This window comes from Fonsecaea monophora, assembly GCF_001642475.1.
Source record: "Fonsecaea monophora strain CBS 269.37 chromosome Unknown Scaff1, whole genome shotgun sequence".
Lineage (NCBI taxonomy): Eukaryota > Fungi > Ascomycota > Eurotiomycetes > Chaetothyriales > Herpotrichiellaceae > Fonsecaea > Fonsecaea monophora.
This window is the reverse complement of record NW_019173932.1, coordinates 355,710-379,640: the sequence shown is the minus strand read 5'-3', so window position 1 is coordinate 379,640 and position 23,931 is coordinate 355,710. Positions and strand designations below refer to the sequence as shown.

Here is a 23,931-nt window from a genome sequence, read left to right as displayed (position 1 = left end):
TGTATTTGGTACATGGTCTTAGCTGTCAAGATTGAAACGTAGGCATAGGGTTATCAACCATCATCATATCCCAAGGGACCAAGAAAAAGTCCTGCATGTTCCAAGACGGGAAAGGAGCATCGGCTCTGGTGTCATCTTTCAAAAATTCTTCCAGGTTGATCCCACCAGACACGATTTCAGAAGTCGATGAAGAATTCCGCGGAGGCGCATTATTCGAACGTGCTCGGGGCGATGAAGTAGGGGCCAACGGCGCGATTTGCGCTGATTCTTGAGCTTCCTTTGCCTTTTTCAACATGGTGACATATGAGGATGCCATGGACGAGCGGCCTTGCATTTCGCCCAGGATTATGAGGGATTGTTCAAAAGCACTTTCGGTCGCGTCACTCTCTTCCGGGTCTTCGCATTCGTATTCGATGGCTAGCAGTACTGTTGCTGCAGTGAATAGATCTAGTAGGAGGGGGAAGTGGTCAGTATGTGCCGATGCGGCTGGGTCATGGCGTGTTATTCAATGAAAACATCCTCCTATGCGATGCCTCAAGTTGTGCTCATGCTCGAACAGACATTCTCGTGCGTGATGGTTGCATTTGTGCACTTACAGTTCATATCAGTCCACCACGCGCTAGACAGTCCTTGATAATAGTTGTTGCTAATGACATTCACCAATTGAACGGCGGCTGACTTGCACACCGTGACACACATGGCGTGAAGGGAGTTGTCAAGGGGGGCAAGGTAAACCGGCTCCGCGGCAGCAGACGACTGCTGCCACAGAGAAGCAAAGGGTCGATGAATCAAAACCCTGAGATTCAGAAATCTGCAAGCGTCAGCCATAGAAAAGCTTCGCTAGTTACGCTGGCTTGCCTGGCAAGGAGGATATTTCTGGTTCTCCGAAATTCCTCCATCTCGTCCAAAGCCCCTACTTTCAAGTACTCTGGAAGCCCTCGAAACCACTCGACCAGGCTCTTGTCCAGGTTGACCGCGTCCTTGAATTCGGGAGGCGCAGAAGCCTTGCCACTATGCTGGTGACCAGAACCGTTGAGGGGTGAATAGAGAGTGTATAATACGTCCTTCATGATGGAGCAGAAAGCCACTGATTTGATAAAGACCGTTATCTTGGGTCGAACGTGCTCGGGCTGTTCGAGGTAACCTTCTTCCGTGATATACTCATCGTCGAGGTTCGAAGGAAGTGAGACACCAAAGGTACTTGGAATGGCAGTGGGACGTCCAAAGTTCAGCGCCAAAACTCTTGAAACAGGTTAGCAGGTTCCAACAAGGTGTGCCAGATCTACCCACGAATCGAGGACAATACACCCGTACCAGCATCTTCTCCGTATTTCAATCTGCAAGGGATTGTATTGTGACGGCATTGGATCAACGTGGGCTCCAATGGTTGTGGCAATCCTTATGGCTAACCCTATCACGTTCCATGTCTGGTTCGGACGACTGGTAGATTGATAGTAGAGACCGCTGAGCAGAAGAAGCTGAAGTGTTTGCAGATTTGCGTGAGCAAATTGCTCCATTGAGACGAGCTTCTGCGCATAACCAAAGAACCTATCGCTCGCTGCAGATTTGTCTTCCTGTCCATATGCGAAATGGATCCCAAGAGCGAAAATGACATTCAGCATTGCCAACCACTGATCGTCTTGTTGTTCTCCTGAGACCCAGGTGCGTTCGTATTGAGCCTCAAATGAAGGCCGATGTAAGAAGGGATACAGGATATGGACGTAGCGGAAGTAGGAATTGACCAGGTCGTCAGCAAGAGACCTTTGAGGTAAGCAATTCTCAACGCCAAATCGGAATGAGACTGCTCGGGTCGGGCGTGGTTTGGCTCCACTTCTGTAATTCGAGTCTGGCGACACCGAATCCGGAGACGAGTTTGAGATGATTGTTGTTTGGACAGCTTGCATGAAGGAGAGGGTGGATGAATCCCCGTAGAAATCATCGGGGTTGGGCTCTTCGAAACTAGTAGCATCGTGAGAGGCGGGGAGCGACCAAGATCGAGGCCTGTCCGCTTTCTCCACAGAGGACACTTTGGACGAAAAGTCCTTTGTTGCTATCCTTTCCTCGTTGAGTCCTTGATGTAGCGGTGGGCGACCATGACCGGGGCTTTTGTCGAGCTGGTTTATGGTTCCTGGGCCATTGTTGGAGTCCGCCACCTGTTTGTCTTGGGCACGCTCAACGTCTCGACTTCGATTCGTGCTGATGTTGTTACGTGAGTATGAAACTAGTTCTGACATACTCGAGGTAGCCTCTTCCAGAGAATTCCTCAGCAGTTCGCGGCGCTGAAGGTCCTGTCGCCGTTGGGTTAACGGTGGACTGGGCTCTGTAGAGTTTACCACCCCTTGACGTTGTTCTGCTGCTTCCGCCCTTTGCTTGAGCTTCATTATGTATCTGAATTCGATTAGACAGGTTCGAGAAATAACTCCACATAGTTCCTCACTCTCGAGAGACATTGACCATCTGGCTTGCAGGCTGATATGCGCACGAGGTGCAATTACGCAAACAGGCAGAGCATTTTGGCCGAGTTCCATCGCACCGCACTTTACGTGTGCGACAGGGAATACAAGCCATGCCGACTCGTCGTCGCTTCGAAGGGGGATAGTTGATATCATGACCGGAGTCGAGGTCTTGGAGCTCGTTCATCACCTTTGATCTTGTCCTTTAAGAGCCAATTTTTCAGATTCCACCGAGACAATACTGTATCTCCAGCTGAATAGACTCGACAGATTGAATAGATGTACATCGGCTTGAACTGGGAAAAACAGTAAGATACGTGCAAGGTTGACTGCGTCTAGCAATCACGAGAATGCAGCAAACTGCGACAAACTGCGGTAAACTGTAGGCCAAGCCCAACATCCTCCACCAAATCCTCAGGTTCAGGTTCCCACTCACTTCCCACTCGCTCCCACACATTTCCAACCCCAACTTCTCCACGTGCTAGCAGTGCGTCAAATTGCATTGCATTGCGGAGATTGCGGAGTCTGTTTGCGCGAAGCGACAACGACGGGTCCCTGGCCTTCGAATCCAGGCCATACCGAGAAGAAGCCATCAAGAGTGACCGTGGCCACTGGCCAATTGCAGAGGTAGGCGCCTTGGCTATCGAAGCCGCGGATCCCTTCCTAATGGAAAAGTCTCAGTTACCTTCGGGATCAGATCCCGAAAGGTTCCTCCTGCCGGCGACTCGCCATCTTCCTCTTTCGCCATGCTCAAGGGCGACGCCAGACAGGGTAGGGTCAAGAGAAGTGAGAGGAGCATTGTGCGCCGCGCACATCCGCGATGGAGATCTGTTGCGACAAGACCAGCACCAAACAATAAAGGCTTGTCTACTCGGTGATCTGGAATGTGAGTCGTGCGCGCAGCAGGCACAGTTGCTGAAGATGCAGAACGGGACTCACAAAGAGCAGATTGTGCAGGTGTCGTTGGTACCCACAGGGCAACTCTTCTTGCCAGACAAATGGATTCTTGCTGGGGCAGACCTTGCAACAAAGACATTGTATCCGGACTACAGCTTCTATATCCACCATCAAGCAAGCGGGCGAAGTCTCATGTTTGATCTAGGTATTCGCAAGGTACGGAACTCTGATCTCTGCGCTGGAGGATTTTGTTGGTGTTAAAACAACTTTGCTTAGGACTTGGAAGCATACCCTAGATGCATTCGAGAAGAATTTGTTCTCACCGAGCCTCGAGTACCAAAAAGTGCCGCTGAATTGCTCGAAGAGGCAGGCATCCCGGCCACATCGATCAATTATGTGGTCTATAGTCATCTTCACTTTGACCATGTTGGAAATCCAGGAGAATTTCCGCTCAGCCAGGTTGTGGTAGGGCCAGGTTCAAAGGCTGCTTCATACCCAGGGTACCCAACAAATCCGGATTCGCCTTTCTTAGGTTCCATCCTCGAACATCCCAGTGTCCGCGAACTTTCATACGAAGAAGATCAATGGATACCATTCGGTCCGTTCCCCAAGGCGTTCGACTTCTTCGGTGACGGGAGCTTTCTCCTCCTCGACGCGCCTGGACATATGCCGGGTCATCTGATGGGGCTCGCTCGTACAGGATTGGACGAATATGTGGTCATGGGTGGTGACTGTTGCCACCACAGGAAGATTTTTACTGGCGAGGGCATGCTAGGCGAAGGACACGGACCCAATGGGGCGTATTCCATGCACAAGGACCTTGAAACGGCCAAAGCTACGATAGGCAAGCTGCACGAGATCAGTCAGAGGGAGGACGTGCTGGTGTGCCTGGCCCACGATGGCTATCTCGAGCCAGCGCTCAAGGTCTTGCCAGCGACGCTCAACGGATGGCGCAAGGCGGGAGTCAAGGCCAACATCACGAAGAACGTCCCACAGGTAGCGGTCGAGGTGAAAGCATTGTCCGGTAGCTAACGAGGCCTTCCGATCGGGGCGTTAGATAATTATCGGTCTCCCACAGACTTGGTTTCTGACCCTGGACAATACCTATCTGCCTACCCGTCCTACTTGTGCCTCTGTGCAAGTACTATCCGTCGGTTGACCCACACCTTCTCCCCGTCACTTGCGCCAGTGTCTATTTCGTCCTCCTCTTTGGCATTTTCGCTCTTTTACTCTGCTAATATGGACCTCTATCTTGCCTGAAGATGTCCGCCAGGCACCAGCTCGGGGTCAGAAGTCAGTGTCAACTGAGGTGTTTGCCGGGATGTGATCCACGATATTGTGAATTGCATCACCAAGTACAAATACAGTCAAGCCACCGAGGTGTACGAGGCATTCTGGCTGTCTGGACATTTTTATAATTTTTGCACGGTGCAAAGGCTCGGTCGGTGTTTGGCCGTTAGACGACGAGGCTGTGTGATGGACCCCGCCTTGCCCGCTTAGTCGTTTTGGATTTCTTGTTCCATTTACCGGGTTGCCGAGGTTCGACCCTGATCAACAACCAGAGATGACGAGGTAGGAGGTGCTAGTTCTCACTCACCAATTTACATACATACATACAAGTTTTGTAAACGGTCCTTTCATATCCTATGTTCAATGTTCAATGTTTTTATGTCCCTCGGAAGTGAGGTGTTGACGAGATATCTACTTGAATAATCTCACCTCACTTCATTGACCTCTCCTCTTCGACGTCGACATTGACATTTGACACATTGACGTTGACATTGACCCACGAGCGAAGTCTGATCTATCATTTGATATATTCTCCTCCTGTTTGCGATACCTACCACCTTACGATCCTACGACCCGACCCGACGACAGAGTCATCATCAGAAATAACCACCACCACCACCACCACTACCGAAACAACCATCTCGAGAAGACTCCGAGAGAGGCACAGACAAAAGGAAAAAATGGCTCGCCAGGACAGACCGACGCTGAAATTCTACTACGATGTATGTTTTTGATTTCTCTTGATTGATCCTTTCACCTATCTTCCTGGCTGGCTCGCTTGTCTTTAGATTGGATGTTGGGTGCTGGATGTTAGACATCACATGGGTCATACATCCTATCCCATCCTATATCTACCGTCTACTGTCTACGCCTCGAGCACCCTTGCCTCGGGTCTTCTTGAGACGACCCCTTCTTGATCAGACAGGCTCGGATATTGACGCAAGTGTAAATTGACCAGGTAACATGCCCGTTTGCCTACATGGGCTCGCTTCGGTAGGTGACACTTACAAAAACTGCGGGATTGTGGTTACTGTATATACATATATACTATGTACCCCCCTTCCTTTCCTGGGGAATCCTGTCGAAGAAGAAATATTTGACTTATTCTAACTCGAGTGACTGACTCTGTTTGTCGGCGTGTCCAGCGTCACTGCACTCGCTCATCGCACCGAAGCTGAACTCATCTGGACGCCTGTCCTCCTGGGCGCCATCTATCGCGAGACGGCCGCCCCGCAAGGCGCCGGCGGGTCGGCATCCGACGTCTTCAACCCGACCAAGAAACGCCTCTTGTCGCGGGCCATGCAACGGTCATTGCGGCGCAACCATGTCGAGCTGAACTGGCCGTCGGCGCACCCGCAGACCCCGGTCCTGGCGCTCCGGCTGCTCTACCACGTCCCCGTGGAGGAGCGTCCGGCCCTCACGCACGCGCTCTTCAGGGCCTACTGGGTCGAGGACCTCAACATCACCGACAAGTCGGTCTTGCTGGACATAGCCAAGCGAAGCGGTATCCGCAGCGCGTCGTCGCTCACCGAAGCCGCGTTCGACGACAAGAACGCCCAGGAGGCCCTGCGCGCCTCGACTGCCGAGGTCATTGCACGCGGGACCTGTGGCGTGCCCGCGTTCTGGGTTGACGGGGAGCGGTGGGTGGACGACCAGGGTAAGGCGCACCAAGGTCGCCTATACTGGGGTCAGGACCGCATGCACTTTGTCGAGGCGTCGCTCATCGCCGTGAAACGCGGCTGCGACTACGCCCAGGTCCCCAACCTCGCAAGTCTGCAGCTCCGGTGTGCGCCGGGATTCCCCGTCGGGCAGAAACGCGTCGAGTTCTGGCACGACTTTAGCAGTCCCTGGGCGTTTTTGGGCTGGACCCAACTGGACCGGCTGAAGAGACAGTTTGGCCCGGATGTCGAGATTGTCATGAAGCCCATTTTGGTGGGCGCCCTGTTCAGAGAGTGAGTTCTTTTTCCCATGCCAATCCTCCCTAAGAGTGGGAGAGAAGAAAACCTGGGCGATCGAAGTTTTGACGGATTAAATCAGAGTCGGCGCACCCAACCTCCCCATGGCCGCCATGTCGCAGGCCAAAAGAGATATCATGCACAAAGACATGGGTGACTGGATCCGCCACTGGAACAGCATCAACCAGCAACGCGGATCTCACGATAAGCCGGTGGAAATGCACTGGCCAACACAATTCCCCATTCGGACGCCCACGGCCTTGCGCTGCGCCATTGTAGATCCCAATCTCACTCCGCTGCTGTGTAAGTTGTGCTCTTCCCCCTCCCCCATTTCTTACGAGAGAGTCTTGTCACCGCACCTCTAACCACTAGAGAGTGCAAAAATAGTCCGAGCATGCTGGGAACGCAACGTCAACGTTTCCGACGACAAGGCCCTGGCCGAGTACCTCGCCACCGCGGGATGCAATACCGACACGCTATTCAAGAAGGCTTCTACGCCGCAAGTCAAGGAGCAATTGCGGACCAACACCCAAGATGCCATCGATGCGGGGATCTGCGGTGTCCCGTCGTATCGCGTCTTTGACAAGACGGACCAAGGGTGGGTGAATTGCGCGCCCGAAAGCGGCGTCATTTGGGGTCAAGATGAGCTTGTCGTCGTAGAAGACCTGGTGGCCGGGTGGAAGGAGAGGGAGAGTTCAGTCGGTGGGTACGATAGGCCAGCCTCGCGACTGTAGGTGCACGTGTACCGTTGACACCTGGAGTTCTTGCTGGAGTGACGAGTTCGACCGCCAGGAATGCTCAAAAAATAGCCTCGTGGTCCTTTGTGTATAGGATTTTCAGTTCAGCTGGACCTTGGGCCTTCAAGTGCCTCGTCATTGTCGGTCTCGCTTCAGAGATCTTCCTTAGCACTGCATTCTTGACCTTTTTTTTTTTTCGGCAAAGCTGGGAGGTAGTTAGCTAGCCCGACAGACCTTCTACAGCAGCCAGAGCCGCCAGAGGAAGATCGAGGCCAGCGGGCGACGCAAGGAATCCATGGCCTGGATAAATAGTGTCCGGGACCATCTTTTCGAGGCAGCTGGGTCTCCATGTCCCAAGGGCTATCGAACTCCCTGGATACGAGTGCCCGGAGAGTCCGTCCCAAGAAACGCATGCTTCCGAATGGATGTCTCGCATAATATAGTGCGAGTTCAACCCGTCCCAACAACACAGTCCGTCAAGCTTTCTGCCCATACACTACATAACTATAGATAGCCAGAACGGTCAGTGAAAATGCCCCACTTAAAATTTCCAAGGTTGAGTTGGACGAAATAGACGGAAACCACCTACATGGGCCAATAGGCATGGATATTGGGGTTTCGAATGTCTCTCCTCGACTCGGCCAACAGAATCTCAAACTCTTCCAGCCCCATCCCGAGCACCTTGGTGCACAGGCGGGCAGAGAAGGCGTGCAGACCGTCAAGGGTGTTGACCATGTTCCAGTGTCCAATTTTCTTGAGGTGCGGGTCCTTGGGCCACCGGTTCTGCGGCCACTTGTACCGCGTCTCGACAACGTTGACGAAGCCGGCCCGCTCTAGGAATTGCTTGTACTGCGCGGCCCAGCTCCCGTCGCGGTTCAGCAGATGTAGACCCCGGACCAGGTTGTCGTTGAGCCGCTCAAAAGCCGTTCCCACCATGGTCCCGTCGTCGGAGCGGACCGGGAAGGCAAAGTCTTGCAGCTCGACCCACCCCCCGGGCTTGAGGGCATGGTGGGCCTGCTGGAGCAATTTGAGGGGGTCCCCCAACGAGCCTGCAAGCATTCTCCCATGGACGAGGTCGAATTTCTGAGAAAAACACCAGGGCTGGTCAAAGTCGTCGACTTCGAATTTGCAGTTGGGCGGGATGAAGGAGGGCTGGATGGGACTGAGGTCCGTCCCCAGCACCGTCGACTGCGGGTTGTCATCAGCAAAATGAATTGCCCAAATGCCTGTGCCGGTGCCGATGTCGAGCACGTCCAAGGTGGCGCCAGCCTCGACGGGGGCTGCGAGCAGCTTGTTGTTCATAGTGTTGAGGAAGATTTCGTGCTGCATGTCCAGCCGCTCCTGTTCGCGCTCATCGTCTGGCATGAAGTACAGCCCATCCTTGTATTTGTGATAGCCACGCCCGTTTTCATAGACGCTCTGCAGCAAGCTTGACCGCAGTGACTCGGTGTCGGATTCCGAGATCAGGTCGCCCAGCCCGGAGTCGACGTCGTTGAATTGCTCGGGTTCGATGTATCCTGTATTTTCGTTAGCAGCCATATCGACACGATACCACGGCCACGGAAAATCCACATTATGGGGTAAAGGAGGAGGAAGAAGGGAAGAATGCTCAGAGTTCCGGAGAGGTTTGCGGGAGAGATAAAGATTCTATCAAGTTTTCTTCTTCTTGTGAGCAAGCCACCCTCCTCCATTCATTCATTGTCTGGTCTGTCGAAGAGCCCACGCCTGACCGCTAATGGGGATTTGGTGGGCGCTTCCAAGAGGATCGGGACGCACGGACACGATTTTGAACTATGAGTCGCTCGTCAGCAGTCGTCAAGTATCCAAAACAAGGACGGCACCTTTATCCTGACGAGTAGAATTGTGCATTGAGAGGTCTACCACAGGCACCACATGCACCACAGAGGGCAATGCCGAACTCTCAAGGGTGGCCATTGGGCACGGACTGCACCACACGCCGTCGGGGCGAGACGGGAAGAACGGAACTGAGGTGCGCAACACCTCACTAGTGCCTTGATCTAAGCGGTAAAGAGGCTAGACGTGAGATAGAGGTTCACGAATGGCGGACGAGGAATACTCGGCAGAGACATCGGTTGCAGGATCGACGCCGCAAAGAGTTTTGATGTTGCAGTGGTTGGAGTTGTTTGAGGTGGTTCTGCCGCAGTCTAGACATGTGGGTGAGTGGGTGGCTCGATTGATGATGATTGTAACGGACATTCACGGGGCATTTGCTGCGCTGAGTGATTCGCAATTAATCAAATCAGGTCAATTCTTCAACCTTTAATAGAAACTCTGTTTTTCTATTACTTCATGTTTGCTCTGCCAAAGTCGACGCACAATGTCGTCAATGTCGTACTCGTATCTCTCTGCGAGTCTGATCCTCTCCGGTATCGCTTGCCTCACATATCTGTTTGGGCTCGTCGTATACAGACTGTACTTTCACCCGTTGGCCCGCTTCCCAGGCCCCAAGTACGCAGCGATAAGCACATGGCATGAATACTACTACGACGTACACTTACAAGGCAAATTCATCTTCTACATCAAGGCCCTTCACGAGAAGTATGGTGCGTCAAGATGTCCAAGACTGCGGTGGATGCGGATAACCGGCCTGGGACTGGGACTGACTTTATGCACGTCGAGATGAACAGGACCAATCGTTCGTATCACCCCAGACGAGGTTCATATCCTGGACTCGGACTTCTGGGACACCATCTATACCAAGGCCGGGAGGGTCGATAAATACAGCTGGATGTCTGGTCGTTTTGGGAACGAGAATTCGGTCTTGAGTACTGCTCCCGATGAGCTGCATCGAATCCGACGAAACGCGTTGAATCCTTTCTTCTCGCGGAAGAGAATCATTGATTTGCAGGTCATCATTCGCAAGAAGCTCAATCATTTGATCGCGAAAGCCCGAGAATACCAGCAATCTGGCGCGCCAGCAGTAATCAGCCGGGGCTATATGGCCTTGGCTGAAGATGTGATCATGGAATACTGCTTCGCCCACGACTATAACAGCCTCGACATTCCTGAATGGACACCCATACTGCATGACCCTTTCAGAGCCGTCAGCATCAGTGGAAACTTGTCACTGCAGTTCCCAATGGTGCCCAAAATCTTGAATTGCTTACCACAGTCCTGGCTCGTCAAGCTGGAACCATTATATGCCCTCGTCTTCAAGATGCAACGAGTGAGCCTTCATAGTGCTTTTGCTTCTGGTTGGACCTTTCTGACGCTTGCAGGACTTTGCCAAACAGATCGTCGACTTGAAAGCTGGCAGGATTGACGCGCTCGCTGAGAAATCCGAGCACCCCACTGTCTTCTCTGAGCTGCTTCGTGGCGACCTGCCTGCCAGTGAGAAGTCGGACCGCCGTCTACAGGATGAAGCACAGTTGATCATAGGCGCCGGGCTTTCCACCACCGGCTGGACACTCAGTGTGGCCACCTTCTATATTTTGAGCGACCCGAATGTACTTGGACGTCTGCGCAAAGAGCTCGAGGAAGCCATTCCAGACGTCAACGAGGTGGACCCCAGCGCGCCGCTCGAGTGGACAGAACTAGAGAAGCTGCCATATCTGTCAGCTTGTATAAAGGAAGCCGTCCGGTTGTCCTATTCCACGACGGCACGAAATGCCCGTCTATTTCCCAAGCCGATCCAATACGGCAAATGGACCATCCCAGCCAGGACACCAATCTCGATGACAATTCCGTTTCTCAACCATGACGAGGAAATTTTCCCCAATTCGACGTCCTTTGTCCCTGAGAGGTGGCTCGACTCCCCCAAAGCAAAGAATGGATCCAGTTTGGACAGGTATTTTGTAGGGTTTGGCAAAGGCACGAGGTCCTGTTTGGGAATCAAGTGAGTTGAACATCAGATCCCCTCCCCAACTTCTGTGGTCTGTGCTGATATTGTTTGCGTCATGTGTTAGCCTCGCTTACGCTGAGCTCTACTTGACACTGGCAGCTATGTTTCGATACTTTGAGTTTGAGCTGTACGAGACCGACAAGAGTGATGTCGAGTTGGCTCACGACTTCTTCCTTCCATTCCCCAGACTTGATTCCAAAGGAGTCCAGGTGGTTGTTAAGCAGGACAAGTTAGCAACATTGATATAGTAGAACGAGGTCATCATGTTTGTGCCTTTGATAGCATATCTGCGCCTCTCACATGCAAATTTCTTCCATTTTCACTGATTGGCGTGCTATGCCTGCTGAACGGTTGCCTGCTCTGACCCGTGGCTCTGTTTCGCAGCAGGGTAAAGGCGAAGTCATCTCTTCAGACACGCTTAAGAAACTTCTCGGCGCAGAGGTAAAATAGATCATGACAGGCGCAATCTCTTGACCGAAAAGGGGTTGACGTCAAGACTCGGCCATCTCTGGTGGCTCGTGGTGGCGTTGTCGAGGCGAGTTTTCACACACAGACACACGCCAAGACCATTACTCCAAAACAGGTTAGTGCCTGGATATCGATTGGGCGGCAAGTTGCCCCTCTGCAAGTGTCCACGATCCCAGATCCCACTTCCTGCAAAACGATATTTTCCTTTGGCCTGGCCTGGGTTCCTGTTCTCCCATCCATCCCTCTCTTTCGAGAATTTGTCGCTCCCCCTTTGAGATCATCCTTTCCATCACTGCATATCTTCCTCTCTTTTTGTAAGCGACATCTTCTCACCTTTCCACGATGGCGGACAACGACGCGCAGGTATGCATGCCTCTCCTTGAAAATCTCCCCCACCTTTTTGTCCTTGCGCAAACCAGTCGCCGCATTTACAAATCCCCCCGTATCGAGATCTCGAGGTATCTCCTCGTCGCACCAGACACTGACATGCCCTGTTTTTAGCATGAGCACACCTTTGAGTCCGCCGATGCCGGAGCTTCGGCCACCTACCCGATGCAATGTTCCGCCTTGAGGAAGAACGGCTTCGTTGTGATCAAGAATCGCCCATGCAAGATTGTTGAAATGTCCACCTCCAAGACTGGCAAACACGGTCACGCCAAGGTCCACTTGGTTGCCCTCGACATCTTTACCGGCCGCAAGATGGAAGATCTTTCCCCATCCACCCACAACATGGATGTCCCGAATGTCACTCGTCGTGAATACCAGCTGGTAAGAGAAGGGTGCTAGGCAATATATGGCAGAGGTGGACGCTAATAAAGACCACAGCTTGACATTACTGACGACGGCTTCTTGTCTCTTATGTCTGATGATGGTTCCACCAAGGACGATGTCAAGATGCCCGAGGGTGAAGTTGGCGAAAAGATTGAGAAACTCTTCCGCACTGATGAAAAGGACACCAGTGAGTAACCCTCTCGGAAAATGCCATCACTCAGTGTCGGATCGCTAATGCCTCGACAGACGTTATTGTTTTGACTGCGATGGGTGAGGAGGCTGCCGTCGATGCCAAGGAAGCTCCCAAATAAACGGCCATTCGAGTCAAATTAGCAGATCTGCGACGCCCTCTTCACGACTGATGTATTTATGGATCAGGAAACCCAGGTCATACTTCAGCGTTCTTGGTGTTGGGCAAGTTTGCACATGCCGAAAATTAGAGTAGGCGGAAAGATACGAACTTGCCTGGAGGCAGCTGGGCCATAGATCTGTGGCTTGCCCTGAAAAAGCGACTGTTTTTCATTCAATGACGGACCAGCAACCTTCTGCATTTTGAAAAGTGGTAGCTAGACAAATAACAGAGCAATTACCAAACTACAGTGGCCTGCTTCTGGTACTGTTGATATACGGCTTCTACCAACATGGCGGTTTTTTCCTCGCCTCGGATAGAAATATCTGAGCGCTGATTGGTTTTGCTGTGACTCCAGTCGTATGTAGTTGCATTCATTACACATCACCATCACTTGACAGCCTGCATTTGGAAAGTCGTGGTGGAGTTGTAATACAGTCGATGTTTCAATCTACACTTTGGGATAGTAGAGTCAGACTCCTCTTTTCGTAACAGTGGTCCATGGAGCCGTCATGTATATACCCCTGTGGGTGCCTGCAGACTAATACGATCTGTCAACCTGAGATCTCATCTTCGCTGTCAAATTGTACCCTCGGATAGATCGTATTACAGAGACAGCATTGGATCTTTCCGGCCACCAACTCATCGGGGGAGAAGGTATAGAACAAGGAATTTTGAGGTCAAAGCGTGATATGAGGCGAAGCATATGAACGAAGAAGTCCTTCACCATGTTGACTCCACGGCATTCTGTGCTGGAGTCTGGCTACTGTCTATACTTGTGATCATATCCTCAACAGTCAACACGAGCACCTGGCTGCTGAGAGTAGTGGTTCGTATCGCCAGTCATGGTGATAGTGGTGGTGGTCGCCGTGGAAGACAGGGAGAGGAAGAGGTGTGGGATGGAGACAAAAGACTGCCAAAAGCAGCGACACGTCATTTTTACGCATGCTGTGCGCAACTTGAGAAAATCGCGGGGTGAGTCCCTCTAAAAGCAGCGGTACCTATATGTGGAAACAAGTGAGTAGTTGTCGCTTCGGGCTCTTCCTTCATTAGCACCCTCCGTTGGCCTGTACTTCTCTTTTCTGTCTTTCCTTGTGCTCCTCAATCGCGTCCAAGTATCCTCAGTTCCGAACACGCCCCAACAAGGCACAAACCGCCATGTCAGCGAAATTCTGGTCATCCATACTTGGTCAACATGGACGGAGACGAGTGCGGGACATGTGGCTCAACGGAGTTTTACGATGAAGATGGTAGGATATTCTGTGCGAACGGACATGATCAGGGTTTGGGTCTTGCGACTGTCGAGGACGATGCCGACTTTGGAAGGCAGGGCACCGTGGTGAGGAAGAAGGAAATCAGAAAGAAACAAAAGATCTCCAAAGGTATGTCAGTTCAGATACGAGCCGCGAAGCTGTCCAGCTCTCAATCGGACGACTAACCAACCACGTTGTATAGTGCTCCATGGTCCCAAAGCTTACCAGCTCTTCCTTCAAGCATGGCAGTTCATTCTGTGGAAGCAATGTCATGTGCTTGTCCACCAGAAAGGATTGCCGGCAGAGTTGTGGGTAGGTCGTTTTCACCCAACTGGTACCTCTGCGTTCTCCTCTGACGGCAACGACCTAGGAAATTGTCCGAGACTTGTGGACCTTGTGGCTTTCGAAGCTAGAGCATCGTCTCAGCGATGGCCTAGCTGGTGCATCGGAAAATCCGGACACGACAGCAAGCTCTGGCAACGAGACGGATACTGATCTCGACACCGATGTGAGGCCTCAGCCATCTAAGAGGAACAAATCGGCACACAGCAATCCTATGCTTGTTGATACCATTGCTCTGAATTATCTGGGCATGGTCATGCTCAGGAGACCCATCGGACTTGCTGAAGTCTTGAAGTAGGTCAAACTGGAAATCTGGAAACTCTCACTGACGCGCTTCGAATAGATGGATACTCGAAGAAGAGATTCCGTTCATCCGTGCGATTCGGGACGTCCCTCAAGACATGAAGGACAGACTACCGGGAGAGTATCAACAAGCATTGGATACTGTACGGTTGGTGGAACCTGATGACCTGCAGAGAGCTGTCTACCACCGCGCAAAATGGTACGATACTTCGTTCGGCATGGCAATGCCACAGCTCAACCAGGATCTCCTGCTGCTCAGCTATATCCGCCAACTCGCTTTGCCGCTCGAGGTTTACAGCGTCGCTCGTCGACTAAATACTGTCACACAATATCACTTCAGCTACGCTGACGTCGCAAAATCCTCGGAGACAATGAGGCGCCACTCAATAACATATCCAGAGTCTCAACTCATTTCTCTCGTCATTGTGGCCACAAAGCTGCTCTTTCCATTTGACTCCGACACCGTAAAGCGTTATCCACAAGATCCCAACGACCCAGCAACGCTGCGAGTGGATTGGTCAGCCTGGCTTGAAGCCAAGGCGACCTTCGACAAGCAGAATGAAACTGGTGATGACGGCAACTCCCTCAAACCAGGCTCAGAAATTCATGTTACTGACAATGATATCCTTGACATGACAGACCGACAACTGGACCAGTACATGGACTGGTACCAACAGATGTGGATTACAGGCAAGCATGCTTCCCAAGCAGACCAGTCACAAGAACAAACCATCGAGAAGGATATTCTCGACATGTTCCCGCTCCAAGCTGTTGCCGAGCGCACAAAGACATCGGAAGAGAATGAGAAAGCTTGTCAAGAAGAGCAGTCACGCCGCAACGCGCGAATCATGAAGGTCCAATCCTCCCTGAAAACACGACGAGCCATTACTTTGGAGGAGGAAAGCGAGCGCAACCTGGACGTTCTGCGCCCTGGGTCTCGATTTCCGCGATACCCCAAAGTCGATGACCTGGACCGGGCGGCAGATGGTGCCGTGGTGAAGAAGTTCCACGAAGAAGCCGCCGGGGTCGCTTGTCTGAGTGTGAAGGCTCTCTTGCTGGCCGTGAATCGTACGGAGGAGAAAATCGAACAGTGGCTTGTGGATAGGAGAAGGGAAGAGGCATTTGGCGAGCAAGGGGAGCAGGCTGGAGAGAGAACGGACACGGATGACGATGACCCAGATGCTGGTGATCACATGGATTTCATCCCCGAGACAAGTCCTCCGGGGAAGCTTGCGAGAGATATGGAGGGCCTGGAGATTGGGCAGTCACCCAACGTCGAGGGTGCTGGCGCGGAAGCTGTAGACACGGAGATGTTGCTTCACTCGTCACTGGGGGCTTGATATCTGAAGGTGGTGAGGAAGAATAGCATCCCCCCTTGGATATTGGGTTATCGCTTCATCATCCGCGGAAGCAGCGCGGTCGTATGTCCAGCCTCACAGCCTTATTCATGGGTCCGTCATTGAACATGCCTTTTTCTCATTGCACCGTCATGTATGTATAGTCGGCAACATATCCAGTAGATACATATGTTAGGCACTTGTGTGGGATCACACTCTCAATCCAATCCAACAAGGCCCTTTCCTTGACTGCTTATTCTTCCACCTTTTCCACCTCCCCGCCCTTCTCCGCCCACTCGATCCAACTCCCAGGAAACTCGCTAATCTTGCCCCCGAACGCCGCCTGCGCCGCCAGACCCGCGGCCGCCCGACTCCTCACACCGGCCTTGCAGTAGAAGATGACCTCGTGCTGCGCCGTGGGCTTCTCCCAGCCGAAGCGCTCCTCGAACTCGTCGGGGCCGAGGAAGAAGCCATCGGCCGCGGATTTTATGGGCAGGTTCTGGGCGCCGGGGATCTTGCCCGTGGATTTCAGCTCCGAGGGTTCGCGGACGTCGATGATGATGCGGTTCGGCGCCGGGTGAGACGTGAGAGATTGCATGTCTGCGAAAGTGTAGAGGGTGGATGGTTGCGGCTCGGACGATGGAGTTTGTTCATTGCGCGCGACGAACCTTGTGCCCGTGAAATGTCGTTTGGGCTGACGCAGGCGGGGCATCGAGTGTCCACGATCCAGGGCCTTTTGGGGAGGGAGACACGGCGACGCTTGTGATGCTTGTGACGAGGCAAGACGACGCTGTGGGAGGCTTTGGCGGATTGTGCTGGACGTGGATGAGCAGGTAATAGCTCTTCTAGACGTCGACGTTGAGATTGTGTGGAGACATTGTCGTAGGGATGAAGATGGTAGTATTGATGCCATTTGTTCCTTTTTATTTCCCTCTGGCGAGGTGAGTCGTGAGATTTTGAGATTCGATCTTGATGTGATGGGTCTGTGTGTAAAGATGAGAGGATGTCGAGGCGCAAGAACGAATGGATAACTCAAGTCAATCTGAGCCCGATACGACAAATTGATTACTTAGTAACTATTTTTTTTCTCTTCCCCTCTAATCTGTCACCCCAACAGGCGATTATCGGGGTTAAAGGTCCCTGTTTCCTGGGGCGTGACACCCTCGGTTCAGGTGACGTCGAGCAGCAGCTCTGGTGGCACCCAGCAGTGGCTCCTCCAGAGGATGAGTAAGCAGAAATACGGTGCGGCACGTGTTCAGAGTAGCACATATCAAACCCGCCGTGCTGTCTTTGACTTTCAGCAAACTTCTCGTCTGTACTACATGTGTGCTTGAAGCACTTCTTGAAGACTGACCTTCGAAACCATATCTTGAGTGCACTGGCGACAATGTCACTATGAGGAATCAAAGAACGAACAGACTTGACCCTTCCACTTGTGGCAATCTCACGGATAGTACCTTGAATAGTAACGGCCAGCATTCCGACCTGAAGATTGAACCATGGGACGCACAATGCGAGCTAGTGGGTAAGATGTCAACTTGATTTATGGTAATAAGCTGCATCCTATCACCGTATCATGCTATCAAGGTCTACGCAAGAGAGGCCTGAATTCACGCCCAACCATCTCCAGCGTTCGCCAACACTGTACACTTTGACTGAGAGGCAGAATGCCTTCCTGGAATATCCGGAATGACCAATCTAAGATGCTACCTTGAATCTTTTGCGGCAACATGTTCAAGCTTCCTGGTGGCTCTGCGCAGATAGCTCGACCACAACTAAACTCCTCGAGTTACTTGTTTGAGGACTTGAAGATGGTATGTGCTACTTTTGACAGGAATATTCACTGTGCACGAGGAGTCTTCGCTCTCAATCCCACCCATATGCGTGCAAAGAATCCACTAACCGGACGCAACTATTCCCTGGACAAACTCGCTGGTCCTAGACGCGACGTTGGCGTTGTAGGGTGAAGAGATAGTGACCGTGGATAAAATATACCTCTTGCAGGTGCAGCTCGATTTGAATCTCCCAAGGACTGCGCCAGTGGACCCGATAATGGTGTTACAGATATCAAACACACATTCACAAGGCTCTGCTCCGGTGGGCGACTCGGACATGGGCTTCTGATAATTACGAAACACCCCTGCTGGATTCCGATTGGACGAAATGGACTTCGTCGCCGCGCGTTTGAAACACATCGGGCATTTCCTACGAGATCATCATTTTGATCTATCTACTACAACAAACCCGAATGCGATTTCAATTGCGCCACTTCGGACTCCTCCAGGTATTCCGAACTTCGACTCACTGCGTCTCACGCCGAGTGCGATATACCACGACTTCGGGTCTTTGTAGAAATATGGGGCACACATTCAGTCGTCAAGGGCCTTTGGCCCAGTCTTTCTTTATTCCAAAGCCTGCAATCTCAGAGAAAACCCTACCAGACCAAACTGGAAAAGTACGTGCAAATCCTCGGATGGTGACAATATGCAGCATGACCATGTCCTAATCCAAGGTGTCTTAACAGGTGTGTATTGTGACGGGAGGAAATGCCGGGGTGGGATTCGAAGTGTGCAAAATCCTGTATGAGCATAATGCGACGGTCTATCTTGCTGGTCGATCAGAGGAGAAATGCAAGCACGCCATCTCATCCATTGTCGACTCGATCGGCTCAAAGACGAAGCCCAAGGGAGCGCTCAGATATCTGAAGCTCGACCTTGCCGATTTGACCACGATCAAGGCCAGTGCGGACGAGTTTCTTCGACAGGAGACAAGGCTGGATTGGCTTTGTAACAATGCAGGAGTCATGCTGGCACCAGCTGGATCTCAAGGTGCCCAGGTTCGTCGAGCCTCGTAACTTCGCTGTCTTCTTTGATCTTCCCCGACTCAACTAACACTCCCACGTGTGTCAAGGGCCATGAACTGCATATTGTTACCAATTGTCTTGGTCCTTGGCTCTTCACACATTTTCTCCACCCGATTCTCAGTTCCACCGCCGCAGGGTCACCACCAGACACCGTGCGTGTCTCATGGGCTGGCTCTGTGGTAATTGACCTGTTTTCACCGAAACATGGAATGTCCCTGGACTCCGATGGCAATCCACAACTCCCTCTTTCCGACCCTCAAAAGTTATATGCCATCAGCAAAGCAGGCAATCTGTTCTACGCCTCTGAATACGGCAAACGGTCAAGGACACAAGGCCCCAGTGTGGTCAGCACATGCTTCAACCCGGGAAATCTTCGCACTGAGCTGCAGCGTTACGTGCCACCCACACGCCGCATGCTCCAGAATCTGATGTTGTATCCTGCTATTTTTGGCGCATATACAGAGCTATTCTCTGGGTTTTCGGAAGATGTGAGCACTGAAATCAATGGTTGTTATATTGGGCCGTGGGGTCGTGTGTTGGATGTTAGGGCCGACGTCAAGGAGAGCTGCAAGAGTGTGGAAGAAGGTGGCAATGGAATTGCAAGAGCATTCTGGGAATGGAGCGATCGGGAGTGTAGGCCATACATGTGAGGTGAGTTCAATCGGCTCACGCATTATTCATGGGACTTGCAGTCTTCAAGAACCACTCATGCCATGAACATGGCCACCACTTGCCCTATTCTCGGAGCTATATGCTGCTCGCAACCCAAGCTGACAGTGATGTAGGTGTGAAGGCGAAATCGTGTGCCTCCGCGGCGAGAAGAGTCACAGAGGTCGACTTCTACCGAGAGAGAGCGAGATACTACGTCGAGAATGAGAAACAATGACCTACCATAACAGAACAATTTCGAGCAGACACCTGTCTCCAATGATCCGCTCGCCTTTCAACTCTCACGGAGCAAACGCGTGCCGACGTCACCTCAGCGCTGACAGTTCTGTTCTTTATCTCACCATGACAAGATTTGTGCAGATTGTGTGTCTCTTAACACGATATTGTGCAGCATTTGGAGCCCACTGGCCCGGGATACATGCTTCCATCATCTACTTCGCTAACCGGCCGTCCTGATACTGGGATATGACTGGGGCGTGGTGAGTCAGCTCCTAGATATGATAAGCTTACATTGAATGACCCATTTTGGCCACCAGATATCGGTCTAGTATTCATCCACTCGGTGTCGGAGTGGTGTGTGGTTTCCCGCATCATACCAATTAAGCGACCAATCATGACTAGCACCTTGGACCTACCAGGTCTTTTCTAATCACTGCTATAGCGCAGATCTGCCCCAGACCGAGGTTCTGGAGATACATGGGCCCGGACACAGGCCGCGCCTAATAGCTACAACAATATAGGAGCTACCATTCGTCCTTCAAACAGATGACCCCAACGTTTCGGGATAACCCCATTGAAACGAGCCGGAGTAGTTCCTTGCTACATGCACCCTTGCCATGTGTGGCTTTTGGCCTTCAGTCTTCCATCAGCCCTGCCTGGGGTACCCCAAGACAGTCGCACAGAGAGCCTCGGAGGATATCGACGACTTTCTTCTTGACCATGGCCAATTCTCGCGGAAGCATGGCATCTACTGAACGAGTACTGAACGAGTACCAAGAGTGAAGACCCCCGGAGTGATGGACCTTGGGAACTAAAATGACATTGACACCCGCCCCGGACCGATGACAAAACTTCGTTATGGTGCGGAGTCGACACGCGCTAAGGACGCCTCAGTCTTTTTGGGGGGGGCTCACTGCTTATTATTACCGAAGAACTCCAATGAGACGCCATTCGGGGCGAAAGGCTACAAGCATGGCAAAGTAAGAGGCTAGGCTGGGAATGGAGAAGACGTGGGGTCTTTCCATCCCAGCTGAACTCCATCTGGCGAGGCGGCGAAGCATACATCTCTATATAACCGAGCAAAGACGTGCCCTTCCTCCAACTTGTCTCGACCGAGGTCAACTAGCAACAACATCTGCAATCGGAAAAATAAGATGGCCTTGTCATTCCTCGTCGCTGGCACGACTGTGCTTCTGCTGGTGGGCATTCTCATCCAGCAATACTCCAACCGATTGAGAGTACCCCCAAACGCGAAACTACCTCCCGGTCCAAAGGGTACGTTGACCCCAGGATCTAATGTGTGCTGCTACTACCTCCAGTGTTTCTTATCCACGTTCTCTTCTCCTCTCTTTCAAGTGGCGAATAATATTCGTTTCCAAATGAGCTGATCAGGAAGTGATTCATTCCAAACAGGCAAGCCATTTGTGGGAAATCTCCTCGACATCCCGCCGCAGCACTCGTGGTTGAAGTTCAAGGCCTGGGCGGATCAATATGGCCCTCTCTACCGCATCTCCATCTTCGGCCGGAACCTGGTCATGGTGTCGACCGAGAAGATCGCCAATGACCTCCTGCGAGAACGGGGGAATCTGTACTCGTCTCGAGAGCAGCTGCCCATGGCGGCGAGGCTGATGTCGCGGAACTTGAGGCCGCTCTTTTTACCCTATGGAGGTGCGTGCTACGTCCGACACTGACCAAAACGTGAAAGACACAAACCAACGAGCAGGGCGGAAGGCTGACGAGATGCAAATAGAACTGTGGCGGCGAGGACGCAAAGTGATGCACAACATGACGATGCACGCGTCGGCCACGTCGTACCAACCCGTGCAGATCTACGAGTCGGAGAGGCTGTTGTGCGACCTGCTGCGAACGCCGGAGAAGTACGAGCAGCTGTTTGAAAGGTACGCGGCGGCAGTGGTGATGCGGCTGTGTTACGGCAAGACGGTCGACACGGGCGACGAGGTGTACGTGCGCGACATCCTGAAGATCGTGCACACGGTCGAGCGGGTCGCCTCGCCCGGGGCGTACCTGGTCGACACGTTCCCGGTATTGATGAACCTGCCGACGTGGCTGGCGCCGTTCAAGCGCGAAGCCGCACGGCTGCACGAGTTCGAGATCAACGTGTTCCGCGGCCTGCTCCTGGAGGTGCGTGAGCAGATGCGAGCCGACAAGGGCCCGCGATGCTTCTCCAAGACGTTCCTCGAGCGACAGGCCGAATTTGGCCTCTCGGACGACGAAGGCGCCTATGTCATCGGAACGCTGTTCGAGGCCGGCGCCGGCACCACCGCCGCGGCCATGATGTCGTTTGTGCTCTGCATGTGCCACTCCCCCGAGTGGCAGACCCGCATCCAGCAAGAGGTCGACGCCGTGGTTGGCGACCACCGAATTCCAGACTACAGCGACATCCCCTCGCTGCCGACGTGTCGGGCCGTCATCAAGGAGGTGCTGCGCTGGCGGCCCGTGACGGCGGGAGGCGTGCCGCACGAGCTGATCAAGGACGATGTGTATAACGGGTATTTCCTGCCAGCGGGGACCAACGTCCATGCGAACCAGTGGTGAGATATTTTTTTTTCTTTTCGGTTTTTTATCCTTGCCATTACCAGACCCCCGGCGCTTCTTATAGACACGGGGTTCCCTCTTCTTGTCAAACAGATTCCCTTTACTCACTCTCATGCCACATGTAATCTACTTTCACTCACCTCCTCACCTACATACCCACCTCAATTACTCACTGACTTACCACGTCACTCAACAACAGGGCCATCCACCGCGACCCAGAGCTATACCCCGACCCGGAGACGTTCAACCCGTCGCGCTGGCTGGACCCGAGCTTCCCGACGTTCCGCGAACCGCTGACAAAGTTCCCCAACCTGCAGAACTACTCGTGCTTCGGGTTCGGGCGCCGCATCTGCCCCGGGATGAACATCGCCGAGAACTCGCTGCACCTGCTGGTGGCGCGGATCGCGTGGGCGGCGCACATTTCGCCGCGGCCGGGCGTCGGCCTGCCCCCGCTGTACGACTACACGGCCGGGTTCAACGTGCAGCCGCGGCCGTTTGTGTTTGATCTCAAGCCGCGCGGCGAGGCGAGGAGGGCGCTCGTCGACAAGGTCTGGGAGGCCGGGAGGGCCAGGGATCCGTTGGACGAGGTGCATACCTTGTGATGATGTCACCAAAGGAATAAAAAAAAGAGTAGACGGGAGAAGAGGTAGAGAGATACACACACACACACACACACACAGAGAGAGAGAGAGAGAGAGAGAGAGAGAGAGAGAGAGAGAGAGAGAGAGAGAGAGAGAGAGAGAGAGATGGATGAAGAGATAAAGAGATGAAAAGCGAGGAAGGGAGAGAGAAAAGAGGGAGGGACACGGACACACAGGTATCATTTACACAGAAAATACTTTTTATGTATCTTGATAGAGCTGGGGTTATCAACAGGTGCCCAGGGTAGGTACCCAAGGTGCCACGGTACTTGTAGGTAGCAAGAACCCATTTCGAAAGTGGGGGGAAAAACAATCAGCATCAAAACGAGCATTGTACAATTTAATCTTTCCTTCAACCTCACCGTCCTCACTTACGTCTTCACTCACGTCCTCACGCACTCACTCGGATACTTTTTTTTTCATGTACTCTGTACAAGTACAAGTACAGGTAGAGGTATTCCTACTTGTATGTACGTACCTACAAGTACAAAGTACAAGTACACCGTCCAAGCACCGAGTAGGTAGAGTTATACCGCACTATACTGCACTATGCCAGACACGGTTAATGCATGTACCAGACAAGGTTAGTGCGCATAGATCCCCACTCGTACTTAAGAACGTCTGAGTACCTCCTCGCTCGTACATACCGTACCGAAACAACCCAAGAGGAACCTAACACCTAATTACAAGTGGGTGACAGGGCAGGGCGATGTGGTCCATTCCACCTCCAAAGGTACGAGGTACTAGACAAGCTTGACGAGGTACCTCGTACTCGGTACATCCGTCCAGATGGGCCAATACATATATCCCTTTACACACATGGGGTGTTGGTGTCCGCGAGAAAACCTGCATGTCCGACATACAACTCAACGTCGACATCTTAAAGGACATCATCTATCTACACATCCCATCGAATAGCTGGGCCACTTACCACTTTCACAGGAAAATTTCGGTGCACGAGTAGGT

At 52.4% G+C, this 23,931-nt stretch overlaps 9 protein-coding genes across 9 annotated transcripts; 6 read left to right on the top strand and 3 right to left on the bottom strand.

The window, feature by feature from the left end:
* Positions 1 to 25: 25 nt before the first annotated feature.
* Positions 26 to 2,381, bottom strand: AYO21_00129 (hypothetical protein; the record flags this gene model as incomplete). Its single annotated transcript, XM_022650120.1, has 4 exons — positions 26 to 432; positions 597 to 759; positions 849 to 1,242; positions 1,291 to 2,381. The coding sequence occupies 4 exons, from the start codon at positions 2,379 to 2,381 to the stop codon at positions 26 to 28; spliced, it is 2,055 nt and encodes a 684-aa protein (XP_022517446.1).
* Positions 2,382 to 3,374: 993 nt separating this feature from the next.
* On the top strand, positions 3,375 to 7,329 carry AYO21_00128 (hypothetical protein; the record flags this gene model as incomplete). Its single annotated transcript, XM_022650119.1, has 5 exons — positions 3,375 to 3,566; positions 3,627 to 4,369; positions 5,786 to 6,592; positions 6,678 to 6,898; positions 6,983 to 7,329. The coding sequence occupies 5 exons, from the start codon at positions 3,375 to 3,377 to the stop codon at positions 7,327 to 7,329; spliced, it is 2,310 nt and encodes a 769-aa protein (XP_022517445.1).
* Positions 7,330 to 7,917: 588 nt separating this feature from the next.
* AYO21_00127 (hypothetical protein) lies at positions 7,918 to 8,871 on the bottom strand (the record flags this gene model as incomplete). The annotated part of the gene is made up of 1 exon (XM_022650118.1): positions 7,918 to 8,871. The coding sequence occupies one exon, from the start codon at positions 8,869 to 8,871 to the stop codon at positions 7,918 to 7,920; it is 954 nt and encodes a 317-aa protein (XP_022517444.1).
* A 799-nt stretch (positions 8,872 to 9,670) lies between these two features.
* Positions 9,671 to 11,442, top strand: AYO21_00126 (hypothetical protein; the record flags this gene model as incomplete). The annotated part of the gene is made up of 4 exons (XM_022650117.1): positions 9,671 to 9,896; positions 9,981 to 10,519; positions 10,572 to 11,188; positions 11,259 to 11,442. The coding sequence occupies 4 exons, from the start codon at positions 9,671 to 9,673 to the stop codon at positions 11,440 to 11,442; spliced, it is 1,566 nt and encodes a 521-aa protein (XP_022517443.1).
* A 562-nt stretch (positions 11,443 to 12,004) lies between these two features.
* AYO21_00125 (eukaryotic translation initiation factor 5A-2) lies at positions 12,005 to 12,744 on the top strand (the record flags this gene model as incomplete). Its single annotated transcript, XM_022650116.1, has 4 exons — positions 12,005 to 12,025; positions 12,164 to 12,430; positions 12,488 to 12,620; positions 12,680 to 12,744. 4 exons carry the CDS (start codon positions 12,005 to 12,007, stop codon positions 12,742 to 12,744), a joined length of 486 nt encoding a protein of 161 aa, XP_022517442.1.
* Positions 12,745 to 13,977: 1,233 nt separating this feature from the next.
* On the top strand, positions 13,978 to 16,020 carry AYO21_00124 (hypothetical protein; the record flags this gene model as incomplete). Its single annotated transcript, XM_022650115.1, has 4 exons — positions 13,978 to 14,164; positions 14,238 to 14,347; positions 14,406 to 14,671; positions 14,721 to 16,020. The coding sequence occupies 4 exons, from the start codon at positions 13,978 to 13,980 to the stop codon at positions 16,018 to 16,020; spliced, it is 1,863 nt and encodes a 620-aa protein (XP_022517441.1).
* A 250-nt stretch (positions 16,021 to 16,270) lies between these two features.
* Positions 16,271 to 16,729, bottom strand: AYO21_00123 (hypothetical protein; the record flags this gene model as incomplete). Its single annotated transcript, XM_022650114.1, has 1 exon — positions 16,271 to 16,729. The coding sequence occupies one exon, from the start codon at positions 16,727 to 16,729 to the stop codon at positions 16,271 to 16,273; it is 459 nt and encodes a 152-aa protein (XP_022517440.1).
* A 1,644-nt stretch (positions 16,730 to 18,373) lies between these two features.
* AYO21_00122 (hypothetical protein) lies at positions 18,374 to 19,530 on the top strand (the record flags this gene model as incomplete). The annotated part of the gene is made up of 3 exons (XM_022650113.1): positions 18,374 to 18,472; positions 18,542 to 18,853; positions 18,928 to 19,530. 3 exons carry the CDS (start codon positions 18,374 to 18,376, stop codon positions 19,528 to 19,530), a joined length of 1,014 nt encoding a protein of 337 aa, XP_022517439.1.
* A 1,392-nt stretch (positions 19,531 to 20,922) lies between these two features.
* On the top strand, positions 20,923 to 22,926 carry AYO21_00121 (hypothetical protein; the record flags this gene model as incomplete). Its single annotated transcript, XM_022650112.1, has 4 exons — positions 20,923 to 21,043; positions 21,182 to 21,436; positions 21,492 to 22,320; positions 22,524 to 22,926. The coding sequence occupies 4 exons, from the start codon at positions 20,923 to 20,925 to the stop codon at positions 22,924 to 22,926; spliced, it is 1,608 nt and encodes a 535-aa protein (XP_022517438.1).
* Between the last annotated feature and the right edge of the window lie 1,005 nt (positions 22,927 to 23,931).